This window comes from Micropterus dolomieu, linkage group LG04 (assembly GCF_021292245.1).
Source record: "Micropterus dolomieu isolate WLL.071019.BEF.003 ecotype Adirondacks linkage group LG04, ASM2129224v1, whole genome shotgun sequence".
Lineage (NCBI taxonomy): Eukaryota > Metazoa > Chordata > Actinopteri > Centrarchiformes > Centrarchidae > Micropterus > Micropterus dolomieu.
The window spans coordinates 13,805,968-13,823,309 of NC_060153.1; the positions used below are offsets into that span (position 1 = coordinate 13,805,968).

Consider the following 17,342-nt stretch of genomic DNA (forward strand, 5'->3'; position numbering starts at 1 on the left):
GTTATAGGGAGAAAAATAAACTTGCTCCAGGAAGCATTTTGTGTGACTTTAGTCTCAACTGTTTCAAAGACACATATGATAACCCGTTAACAGACTGTCCGGTGATCTCAATAACGGTAATAGATTTTTAAATGATTCCATTTAAATATATTGACATCATTGCCAATTTAAGCAAATACAGACTATTTAAAAGCTCATCAACACAGGTTTAATTTGACACAAAAATGAGTTACAAGTAAATAAATACATCCATACACAAATACAACAACCAAAAAAAACAAACATGAACAGACATGCGAGTGTGATCCCAGATGTTGGTACAGATCTTTCATGTCTGTCACAAAAATATGTATTCTGTGTGCCCAACAGTCATTGAAGTTATGCCATTATTTAATGAGAACTTATTTTGTATACCCAAATGTATTAACTAATATCAATGCTGTCATTACCTAGGTTTAACAAGATAGGTAACTAGCAGCTACAATAACATCAATTGATTGGGGAGCAATGTGATAAAATTGCTGATTTCCTGATGCGTAAACGCTCAATAGGACAGTGATATAGCTCAGAGTTGACATGTGTCGACCTGTGATGAAACGCATCAAGACACTGCTGTTGTGTGTTGTGCATTAATTTTTGGGTAATACCCCTGTGATATAAATGTGTTTTTGTGAAGCAATTGAAGTGATCATAAAAGAGAATCATTTGCAGACACTGATAAGCTGTATCTTTGGTGGTTTCACAATTGTCCACTGACCTTTTGCGCCTCTAAATCATACAACAAATATTGGCTTGACCTGTTTCTACAAGGGGATATGACTAACAACTGGAAAGGACTGGGATTGGCAATAATTTCAAAGTCAATGAGAGGACTCTTGAGGAAGAAGATTTAATCCCTACTGACTAGAAATCCACTTCACTGTCCTATCACCCTCTTTAGGGCCTAGCAGACTTAAAACAGAAATGACACTAATGGGACTGTGTGTTAGGAGTATGCAGGTTTCTGTAAACTGTTTTTTTCAGATACACTGCCACAAAAAGAAACATTTTATTAATCAATTAAGGCATCGACACAGGCAGAGCTGTGCATTTTACCAGAGTAGAAAACAGAACAGAGAAAATATATGTACACAGGTACAGTTAAGTGCTACTCAAGAAGTCTTGTGTTCAACTGGCTAGATCTGGGGCAAGAAAAACTGGGACCAGGACTGGCCCTTTCTATCTCCATGAAGTACTGTGGGGCTTGAGCTAGGGTTGGGAACTTAACCCTTGTCAGATAACATCTCAAGCTCTTGGCCCAGGTTATTGGGGTACAACAATTTACATGAAAAAAGGGAAGTAAGTAAGGACACAAGAGGTTTGAGGACGACATCCAGGAAGATGTCAGGGCGTCTCTCCATTGCGGCTGAAGTAGTACCTGACCGGAGGACCAGGGAGGTCATCGTCTCCATCAGCCTCCGGAGCAAATGACACAGTGAGGTCAACGTAGCGGCGGCCCGCTGATGGCTTGATCAACTTTTGCATCCTGCAGAGGCAAGGTTAAGTGCATCTGTTCACTTTAGACAAAGGATGAATCATTTCAGTGAGAGTTTTTCAAGGAGATTGAGATGCTTCACCAAATGGGGTATTTTCACATAAGCCTTTGTCCAGGAAAGCTCCCCAAAAAACAGACACTTAAGCAAAAAGTGCACAGGGTGGTGTAGTTGAGAGAAAGTAGAAATTATCCACCGTGCTGAGTGTCTTTAAGCAAGAGACTGACTTCATACAACCTTCAGAGGTTCTGTTTTGTAACTCTGATCCCCAGCACTAACCCCAGGACTGGCTTAAGTGAGCCCTGAACCATCAGTTAAGTTATGCGGCTATAGGCCTAGACTGCCAGGAGACCTCCCATGATGCACTGAGCTCCCCACATCCTCTCCTGTATGCATTCTTATCCAATAAATGCATATTACAAACTCAAGTTCTTCCCTCTCCTGTGGTTTTGTGCGTTCTTGTCTCCTGTCGCTTTCAGCAAGTATTTCTGGAGCTGTAGAGTCTGGATCTATGATTGTAAGCTACCTACACCCCCCAATGTTCCTGCTCAACACTCCCTGCTACAATTATAGGTCTTATTAGTATTGCGACTATCATTATTTTCCATCTATATGTGGAACTCTCATTGTGCTACTGTGTGTGACAATCAGGAAACACTTACGTGAGTTTGAGTCTCTTTGAGTGTCCAGGCATCACAGGCACGTAAAGCATCTTCACACCATGGACGACCATAGTGGGTTCAATTCCATACTTTTCCTGAAATAAAACAAATCATTATCCAAAAAACATATACAAAAACTACAAAGAAGCAATGAAAACCCTCAAATGTGGTAACTGCATATTTCTAATGCACTAACAGATAACACAAGTGTTCTCACCCTCACTGCATTCATGAAGTCAGACAGAGTGAAGTCCTCATGGCCAAAGATAGTCCAACAGTCCCAGATGGAGAAGTAGATGTTGTCTCTGGGAAAGATGTCATAGAGCTGTCACTACATTACACGGTAATAATGAAACATGGCTAAAACTCTTACATCTGGTGCCATCTTATAGCTGGAATTATTATATATCATCATCATCACATTTCTACAGTGATGGTTTAATACTAATTTGACATTTTCAGTGCATGAGGTCAAAACAATGCTAATCTGGCAGGGACAAAATTTGGTTTTATCACCTAAAAGCAGTGATAGAGACAGTGAAATAAATTATTTGAAAATATGCCCCTACCTGATGAGTGTCCTTTTAACTGGGGCAGGCTCAGTGAGCACCACTACAGGGATGGCCAAGTTAAAGAAGCAGTTTTTGAAAGATTCAAACTCGTAGACTCCAACGACTTTGATCAACTCGAGGGCCACCTGAGGTGATCCAAATAATGTTATTCATGTATAATTTATTGATATTAAACAATGGAATTCATTTCAGCAATTTTATTAAATCATTTTCTGCCACTTATCCAAGGCAACAGGCTCAGCAGCAGGCCAAGCAAGGTAGTCCAGACATCCCTCTCCCCAGCAACCTTTTCCATCATGGGACCCCAGTCTGTTCCTAAACCAGATAAGATATATAATCCCTCCCGCCTTTTCTTGGTCTACCCTGGGGGTCTCCTACCATTTGGACGTGTCCCGAAAACCTCCAAAGAAAAGTGCCCAGGAGACATCCTGATCAAATATTCAAACCACCTCAACATGCTCCCTTTGATGCGAGGGAGCAGCAACTGTACTCTGAGCTCCTTTCTGATGTCTGAGCTTCTAACCCTATCTCTAAGAGTGAGCCCAACCGCCCTACGGAGGAAACTCTTATCAGCCGCTTATATCCGTTATCTCATTCTTTCGCTCGTGACCATAGGTGGAGGGCTGGAACATAGATCGACTGGTAGATCGCAAGCTTTGTCTTCCGGCTGAGCTCCCTCCTCACTTCAATTGTCTGGTACAATGCCCACATTACTGCTGGACCTGTGCAAAGGACCCCGAGATACTTCAAATTCTTAACTTGGGGCAGCAACTCACTCCCATCACAGTGGGAGCAATCCACTGTTTTATGGCAGAAAACCATGGCCTTATCCTGAATACTTCACATTTGGCTGACAACTGCTACAGTGGGTGGTGAAGGTCACAGTCTGAGGAAGCCAACAATATCAGAAACAGAATACAATGATTTGCTAATCCTTTTCAACCTATGTTCAATTGAATACACCTGAACTGATTTTTTTCAAATATTCACTCACTTTGAATTTGATGCCTGCAACACGTTCCAAAACAGCTGGGAAAGGGGCATGTTTACCACTGTCTCACATCACCTTTCCTTTTAACAACAATCAATAAGTGTCTGGGAACTGAGGACACTAATTGTTGAAGCTTTGTAGGTGGAATTCTTTCCCATTCTTGCTTGATGTACAACTTCATGGGATCTCCGTTGTCGTATTTTGCGTTTCATAATGCGCCACACATTTTCAATGGGAGACAGGTCTGGACTGCAGGCAGGCCAGTCCAGTACCTGCACTCTTTTACTACGAAGCCACCCTTTTGTAACACGTGCAGAATGTGGCTTGGTATTGTCTTGCTGAAATAAACAGGGATGTCCCTGAAAAAGACATTGATTGGATGGCAGCATATGTTGCTCCACAACCTATATGTACCTTTCAGCATTAATGGTGCCTTCACAGATGTGCAAGTTACCCATGCCATGGGCATTAACACACCCCCATACCATCACAGATGCTGGCTTTTGAACTTTGCGCGGATAACAATCTGGATGTTCCTTTTCCTCTTTGGCCCGGAGGACACGACATCCATAATTTCCTAAAACAATTTGAAATGTGGATTCGTCAGACCCCAGCAAACTTTTACACTTTGCGTCAGTCCATCTCCGATGAGCTCGGGCCCAGAGAAGCCGGCGGCATTTCTGTGTTGTTGATATATGGCTTTTTAACTTGCACTTGTTGATGTAGCGATGAACTGTGTTAACTGACAATGGTTTTCTGAAGTGTTCCTGAGCCCATGTGGTAATATCCTTTATACATTGATGTCTGTTTTTAATGCAGTGCCGTCTGAGGGATCAAAGGTCACGGGCATTCAATGCTGGTTTTCGGCCTTGCCGTTTACGTGCAGAGATTTCTCCAGATTCTCTGAATCTTTTGATGATATTATGGACCGTTGATGATGAAATCCCTAAATTCCTAGCAATTGTACACTGAGAAGTGGTTTTCTTAAACTGTTGGGCTATTTGCTCACGCAGTTTTTTTGGCAAACCTCACCCCATCCTTGCTTGTGAATGAATGAGCCTTTCGGGGATGCTCCTTTTATACCCAATCAAGACACTCACCTGTTTCCAGTGAACCTGTTCACCTGTGGAATGTTCCAAACAGGTGTTTTTTGAGCATTCCTCAACTTTCCCAGTCTTTTGTTGCCCATGTCCCAGCTTTTTTAGAACATGTTGCAGGCATCAAATTCAAAGTGAGTGAATATTTACAAAAAACAAAGTTTGAACATTAAATATCTTGTCTTTGTAGTGTATTAAATTGAATATAGGTTGAAAAGGATTTGCAAATGAACGTATTCTGGTTTTATTTACGTTTTACACGTCCCAACTTCTTTGGAATTGGGGTTGTATAAGCCTGTGAACTGGATGGCTCCCACAGCACCCTCCAAAAGACATGGTCTTAGGCCTTCCCTAAGTCCATAAAGCACACAAACAGATCCTCCTGGAACTGAGGTTAAACAATTGGCTGAAACCTCCTTTTCAGCATCCTGGCATAAACAGAACGTCCATGAGGTCAAACCAAAGTTCTTCTCCTTGGCTTCCCAGACCTTCTCGAGGAATAAGCACTGGATTTAGGTGCATTTTTAAGTCCAAACAAATGGACACAAATACTGATTATCATGCAGTAATACTGAAAAACAAAATCAGCTGTTTTTAAATTGAAGATGAAATTGGCATTGCCCAATATATGTAGGTGTTGGCACAATCAGTAACATTAAACTATATCTATCTATATCTCAAGATTTCAAACTTTTCTCACCAGTCCAGCCACAGCAGCTGTTGCTGTGGCGATAGCCGGGATGATCTTGCCGGCTATGCGTTTGGTCTTGAGCCTGTCAGCTGGCTCAATGGAATACATCCTGGCTCTGAGAGCAGATGCTGATGCGATAAAGTCTATGTGGCCATTACTGTCATCGTCCTTTTCAAACTGCAGTGGATTCATCTGTAACCGCTCTACATGTGAAAGACATCATTAATTATTAGATGTAGTGTTACATAGGCTTTTCCACCTAATGGGGTGGAGAAAAAAAAAATATAGAGTGCATGTTCCTTAACTATTCACACTGTTATATAACTCAATACCACATCTTGTGTGTCCATTTACAAATCTGCTCAGTATTTGTTATGATTTTCTTTAATTGGATACCTGCTGTGACACTGTCAGTAGCAATGGCCTGCTCCAGCTGTGTTATGGCCTCCCTCTCCTCTTCACTGCTTAGAGGCATCTTTATCTGATCAGGCTTCTTTGCTGTCTCATCGGTCACTATACACTGTAAGGGATAGATCCACAAGAATCAACAAGATTATAATTTTTTTACACTCAGATAGAAACCAAGAACTAGTTCAATAGAGAAGCGTACTTTCTCTGCGGGCCTGTATTCAGGAATCTTGACATCTGAGAGAATCCTGGTCACAGCCTCTTCAGAGAGATCCTAAGGAAGAAGGAAAAGTTCAGTCAGTCGTTGAGTAAGTGAGTGAGTGTGCTTGAGACAGTGTAAGAGTGAGATTACCCTACCTCATCTGAGTAAGGGATGTTATAAATCCCTGCGAAGAGCCGGGCAGTACTGACAATGAAAGTGAAGTGCCTGATGGGGAAAGAGGAGGGTTTGGCAAGCTTAGATATGAAACATACAATATCAAAAAATGGCTTAAACTGTAATATTAGAATATACTTACAGAGGGTCTTTCAAGTCAAAATCAAAAGGTGCTGGAGGTCTTTTTGGGGACTGCCAAAACAAACCTAAGGAGAATGAGGAAAAAAAAAAAAATATATATATATATATATATATATATATACACACACACACACACACACACACACACACACACATACACACACACACATACTTTGCTTTAAGTTCGCTTTATACTGTAGTTATGTATATTAAATTATTGTGAAATAATCTGGTAACTATGGGTAACCATGTATTGAGAAAAACCTACTTCCGTCTTTTAACCTTGTGTCCAGGGGGAAAGAGTGCAACAGTTGTAGGGCCTATGTAAAAACACAAATAACATGTAAACACTGCATATCATATTGTGGAGCTTGCACCAACACACACAGATCTATTTAATGAATATGTATTTTCAAGATAAGACTCGTTACCTTTCTTTTGAAATACTTTTCGAATTTCAGACGGGCAATTGCAATGCACTGCTCCCACTGGCTGGGCCTTCTGCTGAGTAGCTTAATGACCTGGAAGGACCCCTCCAGACTTTCCCCCACCTGCATCCTCTACACACACACACAAAATAAATATTTTATTAGGTGGTATATTGCTGTCATATTTCATTGCTGACATAGAGCTACAAAACCACTTTTGAATACAAACTCTTACCTGTAGAACCACTTCAGCTGAGGAATGGGTCTGCCAGAACGAGTTGTACATGGAGGGCTTGTGGACGAATGCATTCTCAAACTAGACGAAGCCAAGGAAAAAGTTTAGAATTAGGACAGCACACTGACACATACTGTCAGAAATGATCTGAATGATCATTTGTTGGGTTTTAAGCAGGCTGACCTTGTCTCTGGCCCATTGAATGGTGTGCTCTATGACAGAAGGGAAAGACTTGAGAGTGCAGAATGGGATCTCCTCTTCTGGGGGGTCCCTCTGGTAAGAAAAGGGAAGGATAGGAGCACTGTAAAAACTAAGGTCTGTGTCTCTGAAGCAGATCTGGTATGGGACAAATAATGCAGGGAAAAAGCTAGAGCAAAAAAAAACAGACAAAAAACAAACGCGGTCACACACGGACTCACATGGCTATTGTAGGACTCTGTCAAATTTGGCACAATGATTTCTGTGTGTCCTTTAGTTCCCATGGTGCCAGAGTCCAGGAGAGGTTTCTGATTGGATACACAGCGGCTGAAAATTAAATAGATGCAGAAACACTCCATAACTTGTTGCCAAAATGAGTCAATTATGCATGAGAATACATTCCCAACTCCTACATTCATGAGCATCAGCATGCTCTATCGAAGTTTATAATGACGTTTAGTCAGTAAAAATCAAATCAGGGACACTACTCAGGGAAACCAACTAAAATCAACTGAATGCTTCAGAAAGTATGGATTCCAACACTAATATTTGCACCAACCTGTCTACATATCTCCGAGCCTCCACGTTGTCCAGCGCTGTGACCACTAGGTTTAGGCGGGAGTAGAAGGAGTCATTGTAGATGCTCTCAGTAGCCGGACACACCTTGTTGAGGTGAGCATCCACCTGCAGGTCTGGGTTGATATCGCGAGTGGCTTCTGCTGCTGTGGTACTCTTCGGTTTCTGAGAGACAGGAAAATCAGAACAAGTCTGTCAGGTTGCATTCCGGGTGCTTTCTGACAGTCAGATTTAATATTTTTCTATTTTCCTACAAAATACAACTGCACAGCAGAAGAAACACAATTTCAACAACTATTTAAATTGAGTAAATATTGCAATCAAATCTTGTAGACTTACATTAAAGCATTGAGTTGGCTAGATAAGACAAAGTTAAGAAAAAAAAAGGAAAATAGGACTTGGGAATTATGGAGAAAAAGAAAAAACGGGATCAGAAAGTATACATCTCTTCACCTGTATATGATGTGGTCTGAAGAGAAACTGACGATTGAGGTTGGACTTTTCTATAAGGTCTGGGTCTGTGATGCACACCTGAGAATTGACAGATGCAGAGGAAGTTTTACTAAATGCATATCGCCAAGCAATGAAATATATGCTCACACATACAGTCATGGAAATTGGGGCTGGGCAATAAAACAATGATAATTATCGCAATATAATTTTCCTCAATAACAATATAACAAATGTTCAATAAATGTTTGATTTAATTTGTTTGAATCATGAACAAATTAGCACTTAATTTTTCTGTTAAGAAAAGAAAGATTATTTTGTTGAGGAGAAGGGACTGAAAAAAGATTTTACTTAATTTTATTCATGCATATTTGTTGAAAATTTTTTTTTATCATAACTGTTTTGAAATTTCTACCTCAGATTTGTTAAGTGATCCACTACTTGGCATGAAGTGTTTGTCATGTTCTGACCCCCCCCCAAAAAAAAAAATCAGCCTTTAAACTTGAAAGAAATAATTTCACATTTTTCGTGATAATTATTGATATCGAATGATATAAAAATATCCTATCATGATATCATTTTTGGCCATATTGCCCAGCCCTAATGCAAATACAGTCAAACAAAGGAGAGGAAACACCGAAAGACTGCCCACCTCTCCTGAGCTCTTAGCCAATCCCACTCCAAGCAGGGCAAAATTTTTCAGCATCTCACAGCCTATGGCACCACAGCCCACCTGGAAGAGAAGACATTGTAGGATTCATATGGACATAATCCTTAAAATAATTCAATATAAAATAGGCCTTTTGTGCACTACACAATCCTTACCATGAAGACCCTGAGCTTGTGCAGTTTTAGACACATTGATTCACCAATGCAAGCTCGTAATCCATCATACCGATCGCCCCTTGGGGAAAACTCCTCAGCAGAAACAGACTGAAGTGGCCTTACTATTTCAATGGCATCAAGGTAAAACTAAACAAAGGAGAAACCGAGAAGGAGATGAAATGAACACTTAAGGGGAAGTTAAAAAGAAAATGTAAAAACACAAAATGTAATGGTTTCTATAGCTGTGTTGCAATGAATAAAAGAGGTCTACAGTTAAAATGTAGTAACCTACCCATTGCTGCAGTGGCGCAAACTTCCCTGTGAGGGCTTTAAGAACTTCCTGGCTGGCTAGACCTCCTACAGCTGCTGCTAACGGAGGAAGAGTTCCCCTCGCTGTTCTCGACAGACAGCGCACCAACTCAGTATTCACAGAAGCCTGAAAGGAAAGAGGGAAGGAGGAAGGGGGTAAAAAAAATAAATAGAGAGATGTTAAGGCATCTGTGTGCATGCAATCATCTGTCAAAGAAACTATAAGTGCATCTCTGCAGGTTCAAGAAATAAAAACAGGAGGGATGAAAAAAAGCACTCACTTTGTTCCTGAGAGTTGCATTCACTTCCTCGGTTAGCTGCAGTAAAACCTCAGCATCCTGTAAACACCTGATGGCATCAAAGTGAAAATGCTCACAACTGACTCTCTCACATTTTAACACCTTCACAAACTGAAAACCGTAGCCAAGACAAATAATATTCTCAGGTACTGTCGGAGTACAGAAAGTAGAACAGTAGATTGGATGTAGACAGATAAAAGCATAGAAATATTTTGTTTACCCAATGTTGGGAAGTCTACTGTGCTTCTCCTGGAAGTCATCCAGAGCCAACATGGCTGCATGGATCTGTAGTGGGGCCTGATGGGTAGATTTAAAAAAGAAAATTTTAATAAATGAAGAAATGACTTAGTAAGACTATCTTTGAGATATTCACTGAAACTAAAATTAGCAATGCTGGATAACCTGTCTCAGAAAGCAGGTCACAAAGCTCTGTTGAAAAATAAATAAATAAATAATATATAACAGGAGTACACAACTACAGTATACAAGAAGCTACACAATTCTACTGGTCTGCACACATATGTGTTCCTTTACTTGTAAATTTAATGTGAAGGAAGTGTTTTGACCATGAGGGGATCCTGAAGGTATTATGCCTCCACTATTCCTGAACACTGATTGGTTAGATGGTTTGACCAATCCAAAGTAAGCCTGCTCTGGTGTAGGTTACGCAGCATAGTTTACGCTTTTTGCTTTGAACTCTCACCTCTGGTTTACTGTAGTCTGGAGTCAGGACCTGAGGATCACATAACTGTCTCCCTATTGTCTCCTGAAATACAAAAGAGGATAAATGCAGGGTCTTACACACACAAATATCTAAATAAACATATTCTTTGTGTATCTTTTGTTGTTCAGCTGTGATATTTCTGCTTGATATGATAAGTAGTTTACTTACAAATCTGTATGTCTTAGGGGTTTTCACAAGAACAAAGAAACCTCCATGTGCATATGGTTGGAGTTGCGATGTGTCTCCTATTGCAAAACTGTGAGGGGAAAGGACTAATACCACACACACACACGGACAGAAATGGCATAGATTAGATAAATGCACTCTTACATCACCTTTTACAGAAAATCTCTCATCAAATCTGCTCTTGGAATAGTTAAAATATAACAAAAGTAATAGTCCCAGTGTCTTATGAAATAAACATTAACCACAACCATATTCTAAATGTTGTTTAAATGGGTAATTAGTCTGGTATGATAGTGTTATACGATTACAATAATAAACTTACAGTAAAAACATCAAATATACTGAACTTATTATCTACATTGTAGAAATAATACCTGAAACCTGTCGCACGGTGCTGTTGAGTTCCACCATGCCATTGACCTCTCTGAAGACAACACTCTGGCCTGTCTGTAGGCCATGCGGTTGGTTGTCCATGCAGGTCACCACGCCAGGATTGTCCTGAAGGGTCAAAATTCAAAAGGAGAAAAGATGAATTATAGAACTGCATTTTCAGATAATGCCAAAATCCTGCATCTTCTCTGTCAACACACAAAAATGTAAATTTAAAAGTGTCTGATAGGAAGAAATTAATTATCACATATGGGATCTAGAAGAATTAAGAATGTGTTCAGATACCTGAGTGATAGTTTGGACGAAAATCTCCTTGGGCTCCTCTCCTGTGGGATCAGACACCTCAAACTCCTCTCCAAAATCACAGAACACCCGCACGCAGATGCCATATGCATCACAGCCAATGAACTGGCAACAACATATGGTAAAACAGTTTAGTTACTACACAGGCAAAAAAGTAAATTTGACTGTTTGTGTGTGCCCTATGTGTAAAACATGGTTTAGCTAATGCTCTGTTGTGGGACCGTAGACCTACTCTGATGGGGGGTTGTTGTGAGTGGCAGAACTCATTCACTCTCTTCTGTAGGTTCAATCTGGCTTCAGTCAGAATCACACACTGGAGGCGAGAGTACAGCAGACAGTCAAGACACTAAATGTTACCTGCAGTCTGATTCCAGAGCAGAAAATAATTCAGGTTTTAACAAAGGTTATCTGCTTAAAAACTAGGTGTTCTGTTAATGAACAAGTAAACAGTTAATGCAGACAGCCCACGGGCCAGTCACTGGCTAGATACACCATCCCAGCATCAAGCAGATGTTTTGGCACCTATGAGATTTAAAATTTTGACCTTCAACTGTAGCATACCTGAGAGCCTGAGAGTGTTTACCTGGTTTGGAACAACTCAGCATTTGCATTTACAGCTGTGAAGAGGATCATGCTGAAGGAGTGGTTTGAGATGTTTTATTGACAATTTGAAACATTTTCCCGCCATGACATCTTGTCTCTATTGGAAAGTATCGTAACTGCTATGAATCCAAGCTGATCGCACCTTCTGTTCTCCATGAAAGAATAAACTACAAACCTCGCAGCCACATATAGTCTACAGGGGTTGGGTGTTTTCATGCTTACATAGATCACACATTCCTAGTCACTCATTTTAGTGAGAGACTGAGAGCAACCCATTCAAAACTTTCCACGACCCACAGGTTGGTTACAACCCAGATTCTGAAAAGCAATACCTTACCTGATACTTTCTGAGAAAGCTGAGATCAGTGTTGTTGTCCAGAGCAGAGGAAGACATGTCAACATGGACGTAAGGGTTCAACTCTGCGACCCGAGGGCACACTGCCTCCACCCTGTGGTAGAAAGGTAAAAGAGGGTTGGATAGAAAGACACTGCAATAGAATAGAAGAGTGTATGAAATGTGTGAGTGATGATCAGTGTGAGTCAAGTCAGATGTTAAGAGAAACAGTCCCGCTTTGTGGTGAGGTTTACCTCCTCCTCTGGCTCAACACATCCTCTGTGCGGATAAAGAAGTTGGAGCCCAGATCCCAGGTCTCACATTGCTTTGTGTCATGAAGGGTGACCGCCTGTACACACACACACACACACACACACACACACACAGATGCAATTGCTAAGGCCACAGGAAGACCAACTCTCAAGACACACCACATTTAAACATTAAATACTGCCACAGAGTTGGACAAGCATATTCAGTGAGAAAGTGCATACCTTCACACCAGCGAGGACAATGTTCTTTGCTGTGAAACCAGAAGTCAAGTCAAACCACAATTGGCAATGCAGATCATTTAAATACGATGGAACTTTATATATGATGTTGTGCAATAATTTGATATTTAGCCTACCTATCTCAATTCCCAGTCCTCCCATACCACTGAGAAAGACTGAGGACTTGGCCATCTGGTGCATTGCACTGTCTCCCAGTACATATCGCTGGCGGCTGGACAGAGGGAAAAGTAAAGAAGAGGAAGTATGAGGGAAAGTGCAAGAATCCAGAAGGAAAGGTGAGGTATAACTGTATTGACTGTAGTACAAAGCACACTACTGTCATGTCTTGCCTTGATTGCCATGAGACGCTTCCTGTAGCTACAAGTACTTTACTAAGGGAGACTAAACTAGACTGTGATGTACAGCCAAAAAGGTGGACCTACGTTACCTGTAAAGAGAGTCGTCAATCTCCATCGAGTCTGCAGCCATGATGGGAGGGGAAGAGGGGGGGATTCAACCGTCTGAGAGATAACGACAAACGTTATACCTATTAAAAAATAAACGTACAGACCGTGATTACAAAAGCTGTTTAACGTTTTGGTCGTTAGCAGCAATGATCTTAAACCAACGCCCTGTTGTAAGTTAGCTACTTGGCTAACTTACTGTTAATGCCGGCTAAATCTAGTTGTCAGCAATGTTTTTGACCTGACAACTGTCAGCCTCGCGCCAAGGTAAAGTCACACCCAATGAAGTGACGTCTTCTAACAGACAAAGGTTATAGCTGCCATAATAACGCTGGCAGATTATTGAACCTGCTGAATGAAGCTCAGCGTTAGCAGCTACAGCTAGCTTGCCCTGAGTGCCACTGCTGCCTGGTGCCGGTGGCGAGGACACTTGTCATAAACTCGTTAAAAGTGACGACACACACATTAGGCAACAAATAATCCCCCAGAGTAGACCGTTGTTTTAGGTATTATCATCTTGCCAATCAATATGAAAAATTACATGTAAATAATATTACAATTACACAAATACTTATACGTAGCTACCTGTCAGTATGCGCGACGAGCTGTAGCGATTGAATGGCTGTGACTGGCTGAAAAAGGCGGAATGATTCCGGGTTATTGCAATCACGTGACCAAGGTCATCCAATAGAATCGCAGCATTTTTCAGGACTACATCACATTTCACTTGTTTTGGAAGCGTTACCACCCTAAACACTGCTCAAAGTGTCAATCTAAAAAAAGGACATTCTTATTGTTTTAATAGCAAATATTATTACATTTATATACCTTTTGTCATTGTGTTACTAGGGATGGAATTATAGTGAAAATAATAGATTCCCTTTTTGCTGGGTATCTCCTGGAACACCCTTAAGGGCCCGTTTGGCAAAGTAAGAAATATTGCTTACGCAATCCCAGCCAGGGAGACAAAACAGAAAATACAAGGTTTGGGTCCACCAATGTTTAAAGAAACAAAGGTCATTAGCCGAGTGAAACATTTACATCACAATCACTGGAGTTCTGGGCCACAATGTAAAGAAAACACAAGTCTACTGCTGTCTCTTATACATTTGTGCAATTTGTGTCTGTGTATGCAAGTGCTTGTTAGTGTGCGTGAGATTGTGGATCTTTGTTCGGTCTATGTATCTGTGATTCAAGTGAATTTGGCCTCAAATTTTACTTCTATTTACATCCTGAAGCCGGACAAAGATTGTGTTTAGTTTGTCTGGGACAGACTTTAGAGACACCCTCCCTCTAATCATATTGGTCAAACACACACACAGGAACCTCCCCCAGAACTAGAGCCAAAATCATGCACATGCACACAACAGACTCAAAACTCCAAAGTACCATTTTCACCTCTAGGCCACCTACCCACAGATTTGCTTGCTCCTGGCAATGTGGGGCAGTCGTATGGCACTGCGTCAGCTCCAGCGGCTCGCTGTTGCTCCTTTGAATATCACGGGGGGTCTACCAGGCAACGTGCAGAGGGAGATGTCAACCCTTTCACGGGTATATGTCACTCGACAGATCCCACCCGAGGGCCTGAAGATCCTCCGTGAATCTGGACAGTAAGTCACTTAAAATGCATAATTTTTTTTAAATAGAACATCTTGTATGACCAATTAACTGCATCATGTAGCTGATTTGACTGTGATACCTTTCTGAATTTTGAATGTCTGTTTTGGGAAGTTCATCATTTACATTGAGTAAACAGGGCTGCTAATGTTTGCCCTAAGGTTAGTCAGATAACAGCAGAGCCGAAAAAATGTATCATTGCACCTTAAAGTCCAAGTGTTTTTTCGGGGGGGGGGGGGGGGGCACAGTACATGTGATACAGCTTAAGAAACTATAATTCTTACTGAAGCTTTAACAACCACTAAATTTCCTTGTGCAGATAAATAAGAAAACAATGATACAATTTGGCTCTGCTTTCATGGTTTCTGTTTTCCCAGGGTGCAGTTTGAGCTGTGGGACTCAGATGACGTCCCTGTGCCCAGGAAGGAGCTGCTTCAGAAGGTCAAAGGTGTCGATGGTCTGCTCTGCGTGCTGACAGAGAAGATTGATGCAGAGGTGTTGGACGCCGCAGGTCTGAGGACAGTCTTTCAGCCAGATGAATGACCTCTCAAATGTACATATATGCATGTTGATGTTTGGTGTACTCCTGCAGGTCCAAACCTGAAGGTCCTCAGTACTATGTCAGTGGGGTTCGACCATCTGACTTTGGAGGAGCTGAAGAAAAGGTAATTCATGTCTTTATATTTCCTTAAAGTTAGTGTGTATATTCATGTGTCAAGTAAAAAAGTGTGTGTGTGTGTGTGTGTCTTTTCCCCCAGAGGGATCCGTGTGGGTTATACTCCTGATGTTCTGACAGATTCTGTGGCTGAGCTGACTGTGGCTCTGCTGCTCACTACCTCCAGGAGGCTCATAGAGGCCACACATGAAGCCAAGACGTAATGTTACACAATCACACACACACACACACACACTCAAATCTATCCATGCGTTTGTTTGTTTTTTCGGTCAAAGGTTAAATACATCTTTCTCTCTCCCTCTTGTGTCAGAGGTGGCTGGGGCACTTGGAGAACTCTGTGGCTGTGTGGATATGAGCTGGCCAACAGCACTGTGGGAATCCTGGGCCTGGGAAGGATTGGTGAGCATACATCATCTGAAACACCACACACAGCATGCACATGAGCTTGCCATCAAACTGCCATTTCTGTGAATCTTTATGTGGCGTTTTTGCGCTCGAAGGTGTTGCCATTGCTGAGCGTCTGGCACCTTTCAAGGTCAAGAAGTTCATCTACACAGACGTGGCCCCCAGGCCTGAGCTGGCCAGTATCATCAATGCAGAGTACGGTAAGGACTATAGATTTGTCGTCACTAAGATGTCTTTTTTTATATTGTTATAATCAATGCACAATAGATACACTTTTGGTCTTTTATTTTAATGTGATGGTATAGTGTCTTTCGATGAGCTGGCGAAGCAGTCAGATTTCCTGGCGGTCTGCTGTGCTTTAACACCGGAAACAAAGGATATCTGCAACAAAGAACTCTTCTCCAAGATGAAAAATACAGCCGTCTTTATCAACACAAGCCGGTACTGTTATCTTCAACACAAACATGCACCCAAATCACTTCAAAACATAGTGGTGTGTAATGTACTTGACGAAGAAAGATGCAACCCAGCATGAACTACAGACTGGATTACCAATCGGCCAAAACGTGCAACTGCCCTAGAACCTGCGGCCTCCGGGGCCTCAAAGAAGCTAACCATTATGTGTTATTATCGATTAGTCTGCAGTTTATTTTCTTTATTGATTGATTGATCACTTAGTGTACAAAACGTCACAAAATGGTGATTACCCATTATGTTTCCCCAAAAACGAAATATGTATTTACATTTTCATAATTGTTGCTCTTTAATTTTCAGTTACTCCGTGGTGTCTGGGAAAATAATGAAGCTGACATTGCAGTGGGGGGTGAATGCAGGCTAATGTAGCTGTGAGTGCAGTATCTGTGCGCTGCGTATAATGCGTATTTTCTGTTGTGGCAGAGGTGGTGTGGTGAACCAGGAAGACCTGTATGAGGCTCTGTCCACTGGGCAGATTGCAGCAGCTGGGTTAGATGTCACTGTTCCTGAGCCCCTGCCCACAGACCACCCACTGTTTACCCTCAAAAACTGCGGTGAGTCTGCTGAAACAGCCTTAAAAATAGTTGGTTTTCAAGAAACCTGTCACGGCAAGGCTCATTTATCTTTTGAATTCTCTCCTTCCACAGTGATTCTCCCACATATTGCTAGTGCCTCCTATACTACCCGTAACGCAATGTCTGCTCTGGCAGCAAACAACCTCCTCCTCGGCCTGCGGGGCGAGCCGATGATCAAAGAACTAAAACTGTGAGAGGGAACTGGCTCCACTCAACAACTGGCTGAATACTGGACCATCAGGACAACTTGTGTACCTAATTACTCTTTAGAAGGTTAAAATAAAACCAGGACTTTCAGTGTGCAATGGTG

At 41.5% G+C, this 17,342-nt stretch overlaps 2 protein-coding genes across 5 annotated transcripts; one reads left to right on the top strand and one right to left on the bottom strand.

Annotated features, from left to right (window-relative positions):
• Nucleotides 1-983: 983 nt before the first annotated feature.
• On the bottom strand, nt 984-13,928 carry uba6 (ubiquitin like modifier activating enzyme 6). 4 transcript variants are annotated; one of them, XM_046047080.1, is made up of 32 exons: nt 13,871-13,928; nt 13,270-13,342; nt 12,959-13,053; nt 12,825-12,853; nt 12,585-12,679; nt 12,334-12,445; nt 11,626-11,706; nt 11,376-11,498; nt 11,075-11,198; nt 10,683-10,786; nt 10,494-10,556; nt 10,011-10,087; nt 9,773-9,839; nt 9,475-9,618; nt 9,183-9,329; nt 9,010-9,090; nt 8,361-8,438; nt 7,891-8,072; nt 7,553-7,658; nt 7,317-7,406; nt 7,134-7,214; nt 6,902-7,030; nt 6,739-6,790; nt 6,472-6,535; nt 6,311-6,380; nt 6,156-6,227; nt 5,942-6,065; nt 5,555-5,748; nt 2,764-2,891; nt 2,412-2,499; nt 2,195-2,289; nt 984-1,525 (listed from the first exon to the last, which is right to left on the bottom strand). In XM_046047080.1, the coding sequence occupies exons 2-32, from the start codon at nt 13,308-13,310 to the stop codon at nt 1,384-1,386; spliced, it is 3,078 nt and encodes a 1,025-aa protein (XP_045903036.1). In that variant the 5' UTR covers nt 13,311-13,342; nt 13,871-13,928; the 3' UTR covers nt 984-1,383. The 4 variants fall into 4 exon arrangements, with proteins under 4 accessions (XP_045903036.1, XP_045903035.1, XP_045903034.1 ...); XM_046047079.1 differs by having other exon boundaries at nt 13,270-13,368; nt 13,871-13,905; XM_046047078.1 differs by lacking the exon at nt 13,871-13,928 and adding an exon at nt 13,485-13,711 and having other exon boundaries at nt 13,270-13,368.
• Nucleotides 13,929-14,106: 178 nt separating this feature from the next.
• grhprb (glyoxylate reductase/hydroxypyruvate reductase b) lies at nt 14,107-17,337 on the top strand. Its single transcript, XM_046047082.1, has 10 exons — nt 14,107-14,214; nt 14,705-14,895; nt 15,280-15,413; nt 15,495-15,567; nt 15,661-15,777; nt 15,889-15,977; nt 16,079-16,183; nt 16,289-16,424; nt 16,881-17,011; nt 17,105-17,337. The coding sequence occupies exons 2-10, from the start codon at nt 14,723-14,725 to the stop codon at nt 17,224-17,226; spliced, it is 1,080 nt and encodes a 359-aa protein (XP_045903038.1). The 5' UTR covers nt 14,107-14,214; nt 14,705-14,722; the 3' UTR covers nt 17,227-17,337.
• Nucleotides 17,338-17,342: the final 5 nt, after the last annotated feature.